The sequence below is a fragment of the Drosophila takahashii genome, chromosome 3L (assembly GCF_030179915.1).
Source record: "Drosophila takahashii strain IR98-3 E-12201 chromosome 3L, DtakHiC1v2, whole genome shotgun sequence".
NCBI classification, from domain to species: domain Eukaryota; kingdom Metazoa; phylum Arthropoda; class Insecta; order Diptera; family Drosophilidae; genus Drosophila; species Drosophila takahashii.
Genome location: NC_091680.1, coordinates 32,024,002 through 32,043,766, shown reverse-complemented (window position 1 = coordinate 32,043,766; position 19,765 = coordinate 32,024,002). Strand labels below are relative to the sequence as shown.

Here is a 19,765-nt window from a genome sequence, read left to right as displayed (position 1 = left end):
CTAACTTGATATCAAGTTAGCAGAACATCTTATAACTTTTAAAATAGTTGAGCGGCAAAATTAATTGTTTCACGAATAATTTAACGATAAATTGTCAATACAAAAAAATATGGAATTTCCAAAGTTGTCCTGCTAACTTGATGCGTATAAAACATACGAAAGGGGTGAGTCACTTTTTGATAATATTATTTGCCGCAACATCACAATATGAAATAGAGGTCACACACCCACCTTTATATTCCCAAGCACTACGGAATTTCAAATGGGCGATAAACTCTTTCTTCCGGGGCCAGACGGCATTTTCCCGGCAATGCTTCAAGCAACACAGGTCAGCATCAATAGGTGGCTGCAAGCCATTTACACGGCTTGCATCAGACCAGCACACATACCGCTTCTATGGAAGGAAGCCAAAAATGTATTTATATCAAAACCAGGAAGACGAGGTCATATCCTAGCAAAGGATTACAGGCCGATCAGCCTTACCTTCTTCCTAATGAAAACGCTGGAACGAATGATCGATTTTCAAATCCGGGAAAACACAGAGAAGCAGCATCTATCGGACGCTCAGCATGCGTACCGAAAGGGCAGATCGACAGAAACGGCACTACACGAAGTAGTCTGCCACATAGAAAAATCGCTACATTTTAACCAATATACAATGGCCACCTTCTTAGATATAGAAGGTGCGTTCAATAATGTAAACGCCGAATCCATACTGAGCTCCCTCAACTCGATCGGCATTGAAGGAGACATCAGAGCTTGGATCGGAGTTATGCTCACGAGCAGGACTGTAGTGACTAGCGTATTAGTTCATAAGTTTCAAAAGCTTGTAACGCTAGGATACAATAAATAAACAAATAAATAAATAAATAAACAGCCGAACTGAGTGGCACTTACCTCACACGCTTTGTGAAGAGAGGCACACCTCAGGGCGGGGTTCTATCGCCACTGCTCTGGCTTATCAACATAAACGACTCATTGAGAGAACTCAATAGCGGAGGAGTAAAAGTAGCCTACGCAGACGACGTAGTGTTGCTAGTATCAGGACCATTCCCAGATGTCATTAGTAACATAATGACGGGGGCCCTTACCCGACTCAATGAATGGGCAAAAACCTGCGGACTAGGTATAAACCCGAGTAAAACCGAACTAATGCTCTTCACGCGTAGAACAAAGATCCCAACATACAGCAAACCAAAAATAGATGGAATCGAACTCGAGCTATCGGGTAAAGCTAAGTATCTAGGAGTGATACTAGACCCGAAGCTCTCGTGGAAACTGAAGATCACGGAACGAGTAAGAAAAGCCAGTATAGCATTCTACTCGTGCAGAAAAATGTTCGGCAAAAATTGGGGTATGGCTTTACACAGCAGTGGTAAGGCCAATTCTCACATACGGGGCACTAGTCTGGTGGCCAGCCCTGACAAGATCATACAATATTACCAAGCTGACAAGAATACAGAGATCAGCTTGCGATGGAGCTACAGGGGCATTAAGGTCATGCCCGGCTGCCGCGTTGAACACTATTCTGGATATAATGCCTATTGAACTTTTCATAAAGGATACGGCAGCGCAGAGTGCGGCCAGACTGAAGGCAAGTGAATGCTGGAAAGGCTACCACATAGGGCACTGCCGTATCTCATCGTTCAAGAACCATGGACTCGAGACAGACAAATCTCGGGTCTAACACAACAAGGATATACACTCTTTTATACTAACTCGACAGGTAGGCCGAGAGCAGGTATTATTATAAAGAATAACTATAACGCACTTCTATGATCCAAACTTAGCACACCGGATCTAGCAGTTGCCAGATTCGTGGCGCCGGATGGAACATCGATGGTGATAGCCTCAGCCTACATGGCCCATGATGAACCGGCTCCACCTGAGCCAGTCATCAAGCTGCTGCAATGGGCGGAAGACACTTAGACGACCCCGGTGCTCGGATGCGACGCTAACGCGAGGCACACACTTTGGGGAAGCTCGGAAACTAACGAAAGGGGTGAGTCTCTTTTTGATAATATTATTTGCCGCAACATCACCATATGTAATAGATGTAGCACACCCACCTTTATATTCCCAAGCACTAGGAAATTTCAGGGATGGGAAGAGTTGTTAGACCTCACTTTACAGACAGAATTTAGTAAATATAAGGTTGAAAAGTGGATGGTGTCGAAACAAAATTCCTTTTCAGATCACAGGTACACTTTCTTCGAAATTTCGATTCCGATTAGCAAACCGGAACCGAAACTTAACCCCCGCAGAACAAACTGGGACAAATTCGGTAAGATTGTCTACTCAAAAGATAGCAACAGAAGAATACGGGTACAAACCTCTACGAGGACCCTGGACAAGGAAGTAGAGGACCTAACAAACATTCTAAACAATGCATATAAGGAAACATGCAAGGTTTCATACTCTAAGAAACAACACCCTTTATAGTGGACCAAAGAGCTTTGCAGTCTGAGAAAGAGGGCAAGAAAAGCCTATAACTCAAGGAATGGGAGCCTTACATAGTTTTGGAGGACTTACTGCGAATCGCTCGAAGGAATAAAAGACTCGGCTAGACTAAGCAAGGTCCTTGCTAAAGGGTCCCTGTAGTTCGCCGGGACTGGTCCCGAACTAGCGAAATCGCCATACACCGGGGGCTTGGGACTAACTCCCGTTCATACCACCCGCAATGTAAATTTCTATCCACTTTTACCACGGCATGTCCTAGGCGGTGTTCATATGGCGAAGTTCTGCATTACCTTTCGCCACAAAAGGGACCGATAGGTGGTCCCATATTATACCCCTTTTCGCCACAAAAGGGGCCACCTATCGGACCATCTATCGGACCACCTATCGGTCCCTTTTGTGGCGAAAAGGGGTATGAAATGGGGTTGGTGTTTTCAATACCAAAAAAGCTGAATGCTATGAAACTTCCCAAGAAAAAATTCTTTTTGTTAAATTAATTTATTGTATTATAAGTAGACAATTTTTCTATTTTTTTTATTTATATTTATTGAACAAATTCCTCTGCTGACACGTTTTTGTTGAGTTCCTCATTGTTGTTATTATTTGATTTGGATTTATTTTTAAAAAATCGTTTCTTTTGCAATTGAATTGCCTTGGGAATCAATATTTCTGCATTACCAGATTCTGAAACAATATCTAAAAAGAAATAAGATTTTAGTGTTTTAAAATAAAATGAGAACAGAAACTAACTTCGGCAAGCCAAAGTTTTAATACCCTTGCAGCTTTCAGGAATAAAATTGTGACTAGAAAAGCATAAATATAAAATAAGAATAACCAACAGGTAAATGTAGACTTATTTCACGCTTTTGAAACTTGAACCGACAGACAGACGGACATGGTTAAATGGATTTACTTTATAGGTTTGAAAAGGTCTCCTTTACTGCGTAACAAACTTCTGGACTAAATTATAATTCCCTCTGCATGGGTTTAAATATATATTTTAAGATTTTGTTATACAAGCCTGTTTACATCAAACCATGTTTTAAAAGTGAAAAGCAGAAAAAGACAGAAAGAAATAGGATTAAAGACAGATGGCATTCTAAGTAAATAGATTGAAATTGAATCAAGAAACTAAGTGTATTATAACAAATACAGTTATAAAAATAACCTACCGTGAAGTGCACCATAGAAATGTGTAAAGGAGTTTACGGCTTTTTTTCCAGAAAGGCCTTTAACATTAAATCCCACAACAAACTCATCCGTGAGAACCCTCCGCAAGTTTTTTAAACCCCCTTCTTGCAGCAACAACGATCTCATGGCTTTAATCTAAAAAGGAAGAAAATTTCACTAAAATATTTATATCAAAGAAAAAAGACTTACGTAGGAGTCCTTTGCACCACTATTTCTCCTTCTCCTCTTTAACAAATCGACGAATGTGCCTGTTGCTGTTCATGGCTAAATATCACACATTATTAGGTATTTCACTTGCACAACTCATGGTGTTACTCACCTGTTGACGACACTTCAGATCACAACAAAATATAACACTTTAAATGTACAATAAGACAAATTAAATACAATGTTTACAAAATTTGGCGCAAACGTTGGGTTAGTGATGGTAGCGGGGTTGGGTAGTTATGGCAATCCGTTACGATTAATATTGCGACTACCGATATCGTATAATCGATGGCAATAAAAACATTCGCTAATATTATTTTTGTTTAGTTCTATGTATATAAAATTAGGTACTTATATATTTATTTTATATATCTAAGCACCAATAAAATCCGCTTGTTATGGAAGGAAAGAAAACGTTTTGCTACTGAACCACCGCTATTGTTAAAAATATTGCTGCAGCTAAATTGCTCATTATTAAATATAAATAATTTAAAAAGAAATAAAATTCTATCATTTATTATTTTATTTTGTCTCATTATTAAGTTTTTATTTTATTATTTTAACTTTTTTTAAATTTGTTTTTTATATAAACAAAATAAAGTTGTATTCGTTATTAAAATCATTATATACTTGTCAAAAATTTCATTTTACAATTTTTTTTAACTCATATAGAAGTGTTCACATAGAAGTGTTCACTCTCCGATAACTCTTTTGCTCTTGTAAAAAATACCCTTAAGGGACCACTGGGTGGTCGATCCCTTTTCTACCCCGAAAGTGCCACCGGCCCCCTTGAGAACTACAGGGGTATAACAGCCCAACTCTATTACACAAACAAAACGGATCAGCGACTACATCAGTGGAAGAATCCCTAGAGACACTAGTGGACACACACTTTCCAGGCAATCTTCGAGAAAAGCCAGCACCTACTGAAGGTCAGAGGGCTCATCAACCAACACACACAAGGGATATCATAACCATTGAAAAAATGAACTGCAAGCCATTTACATGGCTTGCCTAGAGACACTAGTGGACACACACTTTCCAGGCAATCTTCGAGAAAAGCCAGGACCTACTGAAGGTCAGAGGGCTCATCAACCAACACACACAAGGGATTGAAAAAATCAACTGGGCGATAAACTCTTTCGATAAATATAAGAGTCCGGGGCCTGACGGCATTTTCCCGGCTGTGCTTCAAGCAACACAGGTCAGCATCAGTAGGTGGCTTCAAGCCATTTACAGGGCTTGCATCAGACTAACACACATACCGCTTCTATGGAAGGAAGCCAAAGTTGTATTTATACCAAAACCAGGAAGAAGGGGTCACATCCTAGCAAAGGACTACAGGCCGATCAGCCTCACCTCCTTCCTAAAGAAAACGCTGGAACGAATGATCGATATTCATATCCGGGAAAACACCGAGAAGCAGCATCTATCGGACGCTCAGCATGCGTACCGAAAGGGCAGATCGACAGAAACGGCACTACACGAAGTAGTCTGCCACATAGAAAAATCGCTACATTTTAACCAATGTACAATGGCCACCTTCTTAGATATAGAAGGCGCGTTCAATAATGTAAACGCCGAATCCATTCTGAGCTCCATCAACTCAATCGGCATTGAAGGAGACATCAGAGCCTGGATTGGAGTTATGCTCACGAGCAGGACGATAACAGCCGAACTGAGTGGCACTTACCTCACACGCTTTGTGAAGAGAGGCACACCTCAGGGCGGGGTTCTATCGCCACTGCTCTGGCTTATCAACATGAACGACTTATTGAGAGAACTCAATAGCGGAGGAGTAAAAGTAGCCTACGCAGACGACGTAGTGTTGCTAGTATCAGGACCATTCCCAGATGTCATTAGTAACATAATGACGGGGGCCCTTACCCGACTCAATGAATGGGCAAAAACCTGCGGACTAGGTATAAACCCGAGTAAAACCGAACTAATGCTCTTCACGCATAGAACAAAGATCCCAACATACAGCAAACCAAAAATAGATGGAATCGAACTCGAGCTATCGGGTAAAGCTAAGTATCTAGGAGTGATACTAGACCCGAAGCTCTCGTGGAAACTGAAGATCACGGAACGAGTAAGAAAAGCCAGCATAGCATTCTACTCGTGCAGAAAAATGTTCGGCAAAAATTGGGGTATGGCTTTACACAGCAGTGGTAAGGCCAATTCTCACATACGGGGCACTAGTCTGGTGGCCAGCCCTGACAAGATCATACAATATTACCAAGCTGACAAGAATACAGAGATCAGCTTGCGATGGAGCTACAGGGGCATTAGGGTCATGCCCGGCTGCCGCGTTGAACACTATTCTGGATATAATGCCTATTGAACTTTTCATAAAGGATACGGCAGCGCAGAGTCCGGCCAGACTGAAGGCAAGTGAATGCTGGAAAGGCTACCACACAGGGCACTGCCGTATCTCATCGTTCAAGGACCATGGACTCGAGACAGACAAATCTCGGGTCTAACACAACAAGGATATACACTCTTTTATACTAACTCGACAGGTAGGCCGAGAGCAGGTATTATTATAAAGAATAACTATAACGCACTTCTATGACCCCAATCTTAGCACACCGGATCTAGCAGTTGCCAGATTCGTGGCGCCGGATGGAACATCGATGGTGATAGCCTCAGCCTACATGGCCCATGATGAACCGGCTCCACCTGAGCCAGTCATCAAGCTGCTGCAATGGGCGGAAGACACTTAGACGACCCTGGTGCTCGTATGCGACGCTAACGCGAGGCACACACTTTGGGGAAGCTCGGAAACTAACGAAAGGGGTGAGTCTCTTTTTGATAATATTATTTGCCGCAACATCACCATATGTAATAGATGTAGCACACCCACCTTTATATTCCCAAGCACTAGCAAATTTCAGGGATGGGAAGAGGTGTTAGACCTCACTTTACAGACAGAATTTAGTAAATATAAGGTTGAAAAGTGGATGGTGTCGAAACAAAATTCCTTTTCAGATCACAGGTACACTTTCTTCGAAATTTCGATTCCGATTAGCAAACCGGAACCGAAACTTAACCCCCGCAAAACAAACTGGGACAAATTCGGTAAGATTGTCTACTCAAAAGTTAGCAACAGAAGAATACGGGTACAAACCTCTACGAGGATCCTGGACAAGGAAGTAGAGGACCTAACAAACATTCTAAACAATGCATATAAGGAAACATGCAAGGTTTCATACTCTAAGAAACAACACCCTTTATAGTGGACCAAAGAGCTTTGCAGTCTGAGAAAGAGGGCAAGAAAAGCCTATAACTCAAGGAATGGGAGCCTTACATAGTTTTGGAGGACTTACTGCGAATCGCTCGAAGGAATAAAAGACTCGGCTAGACTAAGCACGGTCCTTGCTAAAGGGTATAACAGCCCAACTCTATTACACAAACAAAACGGATCAGCGACTACAACAGTGGAAGAATCCCTAGAGACACTAGTGGACACACACTTTCCAGGCAATCTTCGAGAAAAGCCAGCACCTACTGAAGGTCAAAGGGCTCATCAACCAACACACACAAGGGATATCATAACCATTGAAAAAATCAACTGGGCGATAAACTCTTTCGATAAATATAAGAGTCCGGGGCCTGACGGCATTTTCCCGGCTATGCTTCAAGCAACACAGGTCAGCATCAGTAGGTGGCTGCAAGCCATTTACAGGGCTTGCATCAGACTAACACACATACCGCTTTTATGGAAGGAAGCCAAAGTTGTATTTATACCAAAGGGGTCACATCCTAGCAAAGGACTACAGGCCGATCAGCCTCACCTCCTTCCTAAAGAAAACGCTGGAACGAATGATCGATATTCATATCCGGGAAAACACCGAGAAGCTGCATCTATCGGACGCTCAGCATGCGTACCGAAAGGGCAGATCGACAGAAACGGCACTACACGAAGTAGTCTGCCACATAGAAAAATCGCTACATTTTAACCAATGTACAATGGCCACCTTCTTAGATATAGAAGGCGCGTTCAATAATGTAAACGCCGAATCCATTCTGAGCTCCATCAACTCGATCGGCATTGAAGGAGACATCAGAGCCAGGATCGGAGTTATGCTCACGAGCAGGACGATAACAGCCGAACTGAGTGGCACTTACCTCACACGCTTTGTGAAGAGAGGCACACCTCAGGGCGGGGTTCTATCGCCACTGCTCTGGCTTATCAACATGAACGACTTATTGAGAGAACTCAATAGCGGAGGAGTAAAAGTAGTAGCCTACGCAGACGACGTAGTGTTGCTAGTATCAGGACCATTCCCAGATGTCATTAGTAACATAATGACGGGGGCCCTTACCCGACTCAATGAATGGGCAAAAACCTGCGGACTAGGTATAAACCCGAGTAAAACCGCTCTTCACGCGTAGAACAAAGATCCCAACATACAGCAAACCAAAAATAGATGGAATCGAACTCGAGCTATCGGGTAAAGCTAAGTATCTAGGAGTGATACTAGACCCGAAGCTCTCGTGGAAACTGAAGATCACGGAACGAGTAAGAAAAGCCAGCATAGCATTCTACTCGTGCAGAAAAATGTTCGGCAAAAATTGGGGTATGGCTTTACACAGCAGTGGTAAGGCCAATTCTCACATACGGGGCACTAGTCTGGTGGCCAGCCCTGACAAGATCATACAATATTACCAAGCTGACAAGAATACAGAGATCAGCTTGGGATGGAGCTACAGGGGCATTAAGGTCATGCCCGGCTGCCGCGTTGAACACTATTCTGGATATAATGCCTATTGAACTTTTCATAAAGGATACGGCAGCGCAGAGTGCGGCCAGACTGAAGGCAAGTGAATGCTGGAAAGGCTACCACACAGGGCACTGCCGTATCTCAGAGGACAGTAACTATCTGGCAAAGAACAAAACGGACTATATGACAGCGGAGATACGATTTGGAAACGGATTTACGACTACCTTTACAACGAGAGAAGACTGGGAGAATGAAAGAGTAACCGGACAAGATGAGATATCTCTCTACACTGACGGCTCCAAGATGGCCTGTGGTGTATGGGCTGGAATTTTCGCTGAAAGCTGGGGGATAGAATCGAAATTCCACCTCCCAGAATCAGCGACACACATACTCTCTCTCTCTCTCCCGCACCCATACAGCAACGCTCCACTCCAGAGCGCCACATATTGTTGGGTTTTCTCTCAGCTTCCACAAGCCGCACACGCGTGTTTTTTCCGTCACAACAAAACAACAACGATCATCTGATCGCAGTGTTGGAAAGCGCCGAGCTTAACAGCGAGCTTTCTGAGTTGAGCTTTACAGCGGCAGCGAGGGAGCTTTCCGAATCTGCTGCCCGCGATATTTAAAATATTTAAAAGTAAAATATACTTTAGTTTAAATTCATCCCCGTCACTTCGCCATTGCCTCCAGGGGTGGATGAGCATAAAGCCAAGTAACCGGCCAACTCCCAACCCCAACGGGGCCCTGGGAACCGAGTCGGAGCGGTATAGCTCCCATCAGGCATAAGCCGGGGGAATTCCCGGTTCACCGAGGGACCTCCGACTGGAGCAGGCGATGGACAAGGAGAAAGGCTCCAGACACGACGAGACCCAGGCCCTTGCAGTCGCCAGGGCCGAGGAAGAGCTGCTACAGAAGTTTCAGTTGATGAAACAGAAGGTGCAGCGGTCTCCTACGGGTTTGCAGAATTCCGAGGCTCACCCTTCGTCAGCGCCTCCCAAAGTAACCGGGCCATTGTTTAACTTCGACAGTAACGAGGATAAACAAACCACGCCGAAGAGATGTAGGGAACCAACCAGCCCTGAAGAGGCGATCGCTGGAGCCCTCAAGAAGCAGCGGGTCCAGAAAGACGCCGCAGGTCTCACCGATGAACTGGGAAAGATGCTCGACGAAATGATTGCGAAATTCACCGACACGAAAAGTAACAACAAGAAGGTCGTCCGTCATGTCACCCAGGCCACGATCGACTCGCTGCAGGCTATGAATAAGCTGCAAAGCGAAATTAGTGCGACGCTGGACGAAGCTCACGCCAGGGCCCCGAACGCCTGCGCAACCCAGCAGACAACACCATCGCTTGTTGGCCCTGGGCAAGTAGCCGCTAGCACAGAGAGGATGCATATTGTCGCAGGGAACCCGTTGAGAAACCCGGGCTGGCAGCAGGTGAGGCGCAAAACCAAGAAGCCCCGCGAGACTGCAGGGAATAGCATGCTCAGCGGATCCTCGACAAAGGGAAAATTCGAGTTGGATGGGTCGTGTGCCGTATACGGCAGAACGCGGAGCCCAGGCCATGCTATAAATGCATGGGATTAGGCCACATGTCTGCCAGATGCCCAGCGTCGGAGGCAACAGCCAAAAACACGCAGGAATCCTGCTTCAGATGTGGCACAAGTACAGAACTTGTAACCAAGGCAAACCGAAGTGCATCATCTGCACGAGGCGAGGAAAATGAGGAGGAGAGGCCGAACACTCGACCCTCAGCAGGATGTGTCCTGAGTATCGGAAGGCTTTGAACACGGTACATAATGGTTAAGTTTCTACAGTTTAACCTAAGCCATTGCAGAGCGGCGCAGGACCTACTAGCCCAGTCGGTCATCGAACAGCAGGCTGATCTGGCAATACTCAGCGACCCCTACAAGGCCAAGCACGAATGCGTATGGCAACATAGCACGGACGGTAGAGCAGCGATATGGAGCTGTGGGCAACCCCCAGGACACCTATCGCAAAGGGCATCCAGAGCGGGATATACCAGAGCGATGATCAGCGGCATAACAATCTACAGCTGCTACATTGCCCCGAGCGTACGCATTAACGAGTTCAGGGCAATAATGCAGGAGATTGTCGACGACGCACGCGGCAGGTCTTCCATCCTCATCGCAGGCGATTTCAACGCATGGTCCACAACATGGGGCAGCGCCTGTACGACGCGGCGAGGAACCATACTCCTTGAGGTAGTGGCGTCGTTAAATGTATGCCTACTCAGCGAAGGGAACAGGCCAACCTTTAGCAAGTCAGGTCGGGAGTAGGTCATCGATTTGACCTTCGCTAGCCCAGAGTTGGCGCGTAATTGCTCATGGAGGATGTCAGACACCTACACCCACAGCGACCAAGCGCTGATCATCACCCAATCAAGCCCCAGACTGGCCTCCCCAAGCAGCCACCAAACGTCATAAAAAGCACGTACTCTTGACACAGTGCCCTCCTATCCCATATGGAAGGCGTCTGCGTTACAGAACACACGAACCCCTGCGCGGAAAACATTGCCGACATAATACAGACGGCGTGCGATGCCTCCATGGAGAAAGTCACGAAAGGCGGCAACGGGAGTAGACCTGTACCGTGGTGGAATGACGAGATAGTCAGAGCGAGGAGAGACTGCCTAGCGGCCCGACGCAGGTGCCAGAGAAGCAGAGGACGCGGAAACCATGAGCAGAGCGAAGCAAACTATAGGGCCAAGAGAAAGGTGCTGAAGAACGCCATCAAGGCCAGCAAGGCCAGATGCTTCCAGGAGTTGTGCGAAGCGGCCGATGCAGAACCATTCGGGGAAGCATACAGGATGGTCATGGGCAAGCTCAACAGACATCCGACCCCTACTGACCACCTGCAGCTTGGCCAGATAGTATCTACATTGTTCCCCACACAGCCGCCCCTTGCCTGGCAAGCTACTGTGGTAGGCGATACAGTACTAGCCGCACTTAGGAAAACCAAGGTTGGTAAAGCCCCTGGTCCCGATGGCATTCCCAATGTTGCGCTGCACACAATGGTGGCAGCTTACCCGGGTATATTCACGGAGATGTACAACAAGTGTCTCACCCAACGTACCTTCCCGACAGGATGGAAGCGGCAGAGATTGGTGCTCATCCCTAAACCCGGCAAGATGAACGACGACGCATCTTCATACAGACTCCTATGTATGTTAAACACGATAGGAAAGATATTTGAGCGCATAATCTGCACCCACCTCGAAAAGGAGCTCGACGAACTCTGAGCGTTGTCGGATCACCAGTTTGGTTTCCGGAGGAAAAGGAGTACCATTGACGCGATCCGAGCGGTCACCCAATTGGCTGCTAACGCAATTGAGGGAGAAAGGTGGCTAGGCGGCTCAAAAGAGTACTGCCTTGTCTGCACACTGGATGTTAAGACTGCCTTTAACTCTGCCAACTAGAACCTTGTCCTGCAAGCGCTTCATCTCATGGGAATTTCGGACTACCTTACCGACCTCGTAGCGAACTACTTCAAGTACAGAGTGCTCACATACTCCTCTGACGTCGGTGAGCATGAGTACCAGGTAACAGGTGGAGTACCTCAAGGCTCAGTCCTGGGCCCGATTCCATGGAACGCCATGTACGACGGGATACTAAGGCAGGCACTACCTGAAGGATGCACCGTAGTGGGCTTTGCCAACGACATAGCGCTGGTAACAGTAGCTAAAAACCTTGAAGAGGTCACGGAAAGATGCAGCCTTTCGATAGACACCCTTATGAGCTGGCTCGCAGGCAACGGGCTATCGCTCGCCGAGCACAAAACGGAGGCAGTGCTCATAAGCAGCAGGAAGGTTGTTGAAGGTTGTTACAAGCGACTCAATCAAGTACCTTGGGGTACTGATCGATCACAGGCTATCGTTCAAGTCCCACCTAGGGTATGCAGCAACCAAAGCATCAAGAATGATGGCCAACACTCGAGGACCAAAGCAGTACACCAGAAGGATCATAGCCACAGTGGCGACCTCGACCATTCTGTACGCCGCGCCCATATGGGCCGAAGCTATGAAGTCTGCAACATACAGTCGCCAGTGCAAAGCTGTCTACAGACGCTGCGCACTGCGCATCAAGAGCAGCTTCTGCACGGTATCCGAGGAAGCCGCGCTGGTGATAGCCGGTACAATACCAATAGACCTCCTGGCGGCAGAACGAAGGACGGCAGTACAGGAAGCAGGACCCAGCGCAGCAGTACGATTGAAGATTGGCAAAGGCGGTGGACCAATGCGGACACAGGACGGTGGACGCACAGGTTAATCCCCAGTCTTATCCCTTGGCTGCAGAGAAGGCACGGACACGTAGACTACTACCTCACACAGATGATCTCCGGGAACGGATGCTTTAAAGCGTACCTGCGTACAGCGTACAGGTTTAAGCAGGAGCCAAGCCCCTGCTGCGACCACTGCGGCACAGCAAGCATCGAAGGTGCGGAGCACGCACTTTTCATCTGCCCCATATACGCGAGGAACCGAGCCGAAGCGGAATCAAAGACCGAGCGTTTTCTGACAGTGGATAACGTGATCAACTGCATGCTCGAAAACCAGAGGAATTGGGATGCGGTAGCCAATATGGCTGCCGGCATCCTGAAGGACTTAAGGCGTCGAGAACAGAGTCGACGCAACGAGACATAAGGACGAGCGGCAACCTGACCGACATCCGTCCCGCGAATTATAGCTTTGCGGCGGTCCCGCGGGAACGGAACTCTTCAACCTCTTCCTCTTCTACCGTTTATAACTGTATATAACTATATAATAAAAAAAAAAAATAAAAATACAAAAAAAAGATAACATGGGTGCCAGGGCACAACGACATACCAGGAAACGAAAAGGCGGATGAACTTGCACGAATGGGCAATCGGCATACAACTAGTCTACCTGAATCCCTAAATACAGTCCAAGCAAGGATTTACGAACACTACAAAACACAAGCTAGTAAAAGTTGGTTGGAAAAGCAGGGTCTCAGGAGATCAAAACTCTGCTGGCCAACCATCAATAGCAAGAGAACTCGAGAGCTAATAACCAAAAGCAAAAGGGATATTAGAAGGATCACGGCACTCATCACAGGCCATTGGGCCATTGGCACGCAAGCCATGAAGATGGGGCTTCCGTACAACGCTAATTGCAGAAGCTGTAAAGAAACAGACACACAGGAGACACCTGAGCACATGATGTGTCATTGCCCAGCTCTAAACCATATCAGGGCGAGATACTTCGGGGTGTATCAGCTGGAATCATTGGGAGAAATAGGAAAGCAGAGGATAACTGCAATCCTAGGTTTTCTAAATCACGCAGGCTGGTACGCGCGGAGACAACAATTTACGAGGGTGTGGATCAATACGGAGCTCAGCTCTACTTGGAGGTCCTCAGAGAGGACCTAACCACTACCTACCTTAAAATTGTTCACCCTATTGTTCCTATGGGAGCTATATGATATAGACGCCCGATCGGCACGCGCTTTTACCCTGACCAAGGTAAGCATAAAATAATACGATTTGAAAAGTTTCATGGGCATAGCTTTTATTCTGCGCGAAATATCCTGAAAAACGTCAAATTTTGACCGATTTCACCCTATTGTTCCTATGGGAGCTATAAGATATAGACGTCCGATCGGCACGCGCTTTTACCCTGATCAAGGTATGCGTAAAAGAATAAGATTCATGTCAAAAGCTCTTACACTGAGCGAAATATCTTTATTTTGTGAAAGCTATATCCGATTGTTCCTATGGGAGCTATAGGATATAGACGTCCAATCGGGTCGGCTTTCAAACTTGATCTGCGTACACATGTTTTAAGACGACTGTGAAAGTTTTAAGTCGCTAGCTTTTAAACTGAGCTCACAAACGGTATTGAAACAGATGGACAGACGGGCAGACAGACAGACGGACATGGCTATATCGACTCCCCTATTGATCCTGATCAAGAATATATATACTTTATGGGGTCGGAAACGTCTCCTTCACTGCGTTACAAACTTCTGACCAAAATTCTAATACCCTCTGCAAGAGAATAATAAATATTGATTATTAGCCGGCTCGAGGTCAGAATTTTGAAAAATAACACAATTTTAATTTTGAGTTATTTTGTCGATATATTTCGGATGCTCTTCGGCAAACCGTCTTTAGGACAACTATAAAGTATAAAGTATACCGTCGACGGATTTGGGAACGGTTGGTTTAGAAACCAACCGACCAAAACCGTTGGTGTCACAGGAATTCGAGAGATTTTCTGTTTTCGGAAAATTTACCGAAAAACGACCAGGGCTATTTTCCAATAAGTTTTAAACTTAATTTATGTTTTTCTTGCAAAATTACAAAAAGAATATATGTTTAAAGTGCATATTGTACACAATAAAAGAAAAAATTAAACATTTGAATTACCCGCCAGGCTACATATTGCAGCCCTGAACAGCGGTTTGCCGCAGCTGCGTTGGTTTATTAAATAAACTTTATTTACATTTGTAAGTTGACAAGAATTTTAAAACGAACCAAAACGCCATTTGCTCTGAGTACTTGCGAATGCATAAGCTGCATAAGGACGCAGAGGAGATCCTTTCAAGCTGTTTTACATGGTAGTCCATGGGGATATAACTCATTGGCCAGGTCCTGTTTTTATTAATTTTTCAATAACTACAACTTCTTTTACCATGAAATTTTTACCAGAAATAAGTTTCATTTTTAACTACAATATATAACTACAATATTTAACTTTTAATATATAATTCGTTAACACAACATTTCAATAACTAACTCCAAAATTTGGACAAATTTGGTATTTTAACGTTCTAGCTAATTGGTTTGCCGACGCATTTTTATACCCGTTACTCGTAGAGTAAAAGGGTATATTGTATTCGTGCAAAAGTATGTAACAGCTAGAAGGAAGCGTTTCCGACCCCATAAAGTATATATATTCTTGATCAAGGTCACTAGCCGAGTCGATCTAGCCATGTCCGTCTGTCTGTCTGTCCGTCCGTATGAACGCTGAGATCTCGGAAACTACAAAAGCTAGAAGGTTGAGATTTTGCACACATATTCTTGGGCCTCCTACGCAGCGCAAGTTTATTTCAGCAGAGCGCCACGCCCCCTCTAACGCCCACAATCGCCCACCAACGATTTTAAAATGTGTCTTGCGCCCACATCATTAAAGATTTCCGAGAAGTATAAATGCAATTTTGTTGTGTATATTTATACCTATCGAAATGAAGAAGACATTTTTCAAATCGGACCATTCATTAAAAAGTTATACGCAATCAAAATATCTATATATACCTATCTCCGTCGCACTCCCTTTAGCTGAGCTACGATTTAGAGCCCTGCATAAATCAACAGTGTTATGATCATTCTGTCACAGTATGTTTCATATGTCTAGGTGATTCGTATGATTCAAGACTTCAAAGTTTCAATGTTTTGAAACATTATAGACGAAATATCTCGAAACAATGTATGTTTCATATGTTTCAATGTTTCGAACAATTCGAAATATTTCGAAACACTGCGTAGCCAAAACGCCTACTGTGAATAAAAAAATCATTTTTTAAGTTATTTAACCAAATGTCTAAACCAATTTAAAAATATCGTAAATTTATTATATAAACAATGACACAAGTAAAAAAAAATGTTTTCTGGAGGACTTCGAATACTTTATAGTGAATATGTTCATGTCACCAATAGTTAATTAAATTTGTAGTTGCTATTAAAAAACATTATTTCATCAACTAAGGTTGGGTTGTATCCTATAGCACTTCTTTTTTCGAAGAGCAAGTTTCTGGCCCTTGAAAATACTCTCTCTGAAGCAGCGCTACTTGAGAAAATTTTTCTTGAAACCTTGTACAAAGATGGGACATAGTTCTCATTGTTTTTCCACCAAGCTAAGACATCAGTCATCAGAGTATTTCACCTGTAAGTTGAGGTATCGCTGAACTTCTTTATCTGACTTTTCTTGGACGTCACCACAGGCCGATTTAGTTACATAACACAGGTCGACAAAATCAAGACTTTTTCTTGGCCCAAGAATAAAAGCTACAAAACCTGAAAGAATTTTAGCTGTAGATTACTACCTCATACTTGGAAACTTTCCATCACGTCGAAGTTTTTAGAAATCCGTGGTCAAAGATCCAAATTTTCGATTTTTAGGCACTTTTTGCGGCCTAATAGTAAGAAAACCATTCGTTGCCCAGAGCCACAATTTAGCGGAAGTGGTACCTTGAACCTTTAACTTCAAGAGTGTCCAATCACAAAGCTGGGCGACCTCTATATCTTAACCTACAATGGATTTTACAGAAGTACTTTTTGACACTTTTTTTCATCTATAGTAGCCTGTTTTGCTTGTCGACAACTTTGCCGAACACACACCAAACTTTGCTTCTTCCTCGTTTTTCGCTAATTTGATACTCCCCGGAACTAAGCTTTATATGCACAGAATTGGGTAACTAATATTAAAAAAAAGGATTAAGTATATTTCTACGTGATATATATATAGTCTGGGGAGCCACAGAAATCGCGCAGCACTGAAGTGGCGTAAATTTATATTGATGCACATAAGAATGCAACACCAATTCAGAGCTGCGCCATTTCTGATGCTACTTAGAATATTAACTTATAATATCTGCAGGATCAATATTCTCCATTTTTAGCCTTAGCACAGACAAACTGAATTGCTCTACAATATTATACACAGTAGCCCCTCTGCCTACTCCGATGTTTCGAAACATGGTCTCGAATCCACACTGTGGGCTAAAATTTTGTGCATTCATTTGATCCGAATCATTTGAAACATAGGTTTCGGATGATTCATATCTCGAAACTGGGAAGCACAGTAGTAACAGTATACTAGCCTACTACGGTAATACTGTGATCGATGCAGGGCTCTACTACGATTATAGTCGGGACACCAACCCGAGTACAGCGTTCGCTTTAGCTGAGTGACGGGTATTAAATAGTCGGGACACCAACCCGACTATAGCGTTCTCTCTTGTTTTTAGCTCATTTCTTCGAGAGGTTTTATAAAAAGCATATTTTTAAATATAACCCGATGTAAATATAAAAATCCTAGTATGCAGATAGTTCACAAAATTCATTTGAGTTGTCTTAAATAAAGTTATATTTTTGGGAAACATTTGTAAGCTGGTTGATTTTATCAAAACGTCCGGCAAAGTACGGGGGATTTAGAAACCGTCAAAAATGACGTTTGTGACACCGAGATTTGCTATTCGGGGGAAATTCGGTTGGAATGGTTTTCTGTGAAACCCCTGTTTTCTGTAACAAACAAATCTATTTTACAATAAACTTACATTTAAGTTACCAGTCTACGTCAGGTGCCGTGTAGTTGTAAACTTAATTTCTTTCCCTAGTAAATGTCTATATAAATGAGCGCAATTGCCAGTGTCCGTTTTGTAATTCATCCGTATGTCTGTATGTGCGTTTGCATCTATGGTGCATCTTGTGTTAAGATACTCGCCACTTCGAAGTTCGGAGAGTGATTATTCTTGGCACAGTGGTACATGAGTGCTGTTCCTTGCGCGTTCGTAATGTGTCTAGCTTTGAAGTCCGATTTATGTTGTGCTAGTCGTAGTAGTCCTAGTAGTATAATTCTTCATTTATACAAAACATTGAGTAAACGGTATTACAAATGGATTAGAAAGTCACTTGTACTTGGTTATTTTAACCTTCTGTTGAACTCGGCTTTCCTAGTGTCAAAACTTCCAGTGTACTACACCTGACTTTCCGGGTCTTTCCTCTGATATCTGTCGTTCTACCAATAAGTTTAACAATTAGGAGAGCTGAGTTACGTGTTTGAATTAAAAAATGTGTGATTGAACCACTAAACATACCCTTTTTCGCCGCCCAGCCACTAAAAAAAATTTTTTGTCTGCTTTCCTATCTAATTTTGTATATATAATTAAAGGAAAAAAATTTTTTAAATAAATTCTTTAAATAAAACAAGAGAGAACGCTATAGTCGAGTGCCTCGACTATTAGATAGTATCTAAAATATTTGACAGGCATCTAGAGGCGTATTTTCCCGAATTTTTGAGATAACTACCACTATTGTACTTCGAAGGATGGAATTTATAGAATTTTTTCCGTAAGAAAGTGAAAAGTAACAAGTATTATTAAGTCACTCTTTCGTAACGAATTGGTCGTGACTTCACACAGTAGGTTTTTTAAAGATAACAGTGGCGTAGCCTTAAAATTGTGGGGGGAGATTTTTAACAGGCATACTAACCCCTTGAAAATACAATTTTTCGATGTTCGGCGCCTACTGCTAACCAAATTGAAAGGCAAATTTTTATGAATGTGTCAGATATTTATGTAAAATGGGGATTTAAAAATACTTGTGACTTTTAACTTTCTTACGGAAAAAATTCTATAAATTCTATCCTTCGACGTACAATGGTCTTATTTGTCTTAAAAATTCGATGAAAGTCGCCTCTAGATGCATGTAAAATATTTTAGGGCACATATTTTTCCTTGTATTTTTTTATGCCTGTTCACCGCATCAAGTTTGTTGGGAATAGAGGTGAACAAATTACTTCAATGGCTTATAGGCTTTGATTGACTCAAATTATGATGGAACCTTAAATGCAATTATGTAGAAGGGCATGTAAGCAATTTTTTGGAATAGGCATTATTACAACTGAGCACAGACCCTCGAAGATATCTTAAATCTAAAAATTAAATGTTGCTCTTTTTTTTAAACCCCGATTGCACAAATACCACCCGTTAAACTCGAAAACTAAGTATGCAGATATGCTTATATACGTCTATATTAACATATTTTAATGCCAATAGGCCTGCACCTTTTAATAAAGTCCATTTTGTTGACCTGTGTAATAGTTGTTAATTTATGACTATTCATTTTGGCGCCCCCGGGTGGACACACGGATTCCTTGGATTTTGGATTAGAGTTGTTAATTGGAATTAACATAATACATAGTTTCAAACAAGTGAAACACATGGGTTTCTGTAACTGCACACGGCAGCTCGCCAGTACTCAATACCAGGTAACATATTGCAGTGTTATTTGAGCAAATAACATTCTGTTGCTTATTATAATAAACATTAAACTTGTTCATTTAAATTTTGGCATATAAGTGAAATTTTGGTGGAAAAATACCCGTACACAGTTGCATAGCTGTATATAATTGGCGGAGCACA

The 19,765-nt window shown here is 43.4% G+C and overlaps 1 protein-coding gene and 1 long non-coding RNA gene across 3 annotated transcripts; one reads left to right on the top strand and one right to left on the bottom strand.

The window, feature by feature from the left end:
* Positions 1 to 2,986: 2,986 nt before the first annotated feature.
* LOC138913041 (uncharacterized) lies at positions 2,987 to 4,299 on the bottom strand. 2 transcript variants are annotated; one of them, XR_011418617.1, is made up of 4 exons: positions 3,968 to 4,299; positions 3,838 to 3,912; positions 3,630 to 3,783; positions 2,988 to 3,153 (listed from the first exon to the last, which is right to left on the bottom strand). It is a non-coding gene; the product is annotated as an uncharacterized lncRNA (long non-coding RNA). The 2 variants fall into 2 exon arrangements; XR_011418618.1 differs by lacking the exon at positions 3,630 to 3,783 and having other exon boundaries at positions 2,987 to 3,153; positions 3,968 to 4,280.
* A 6,082-nt stretch (positions 4,300 to 10,381) lies between these two features.
* LOC138912960 (uncharacterized) lies at positions 10,382 to 10,882 on the top strand. Its single transcript, XM_070215004.1, has one exon. The coding sequence runs from the start codon at positions 10,382 to 10,384 to the stop codon at positions 10,880 to 10,882; it is 501 nt and encodes a 166-aa protein (XP_070071105.1).
* Positions 10,883 to 19,765: the final 8,883 nt, after the last annotated feature.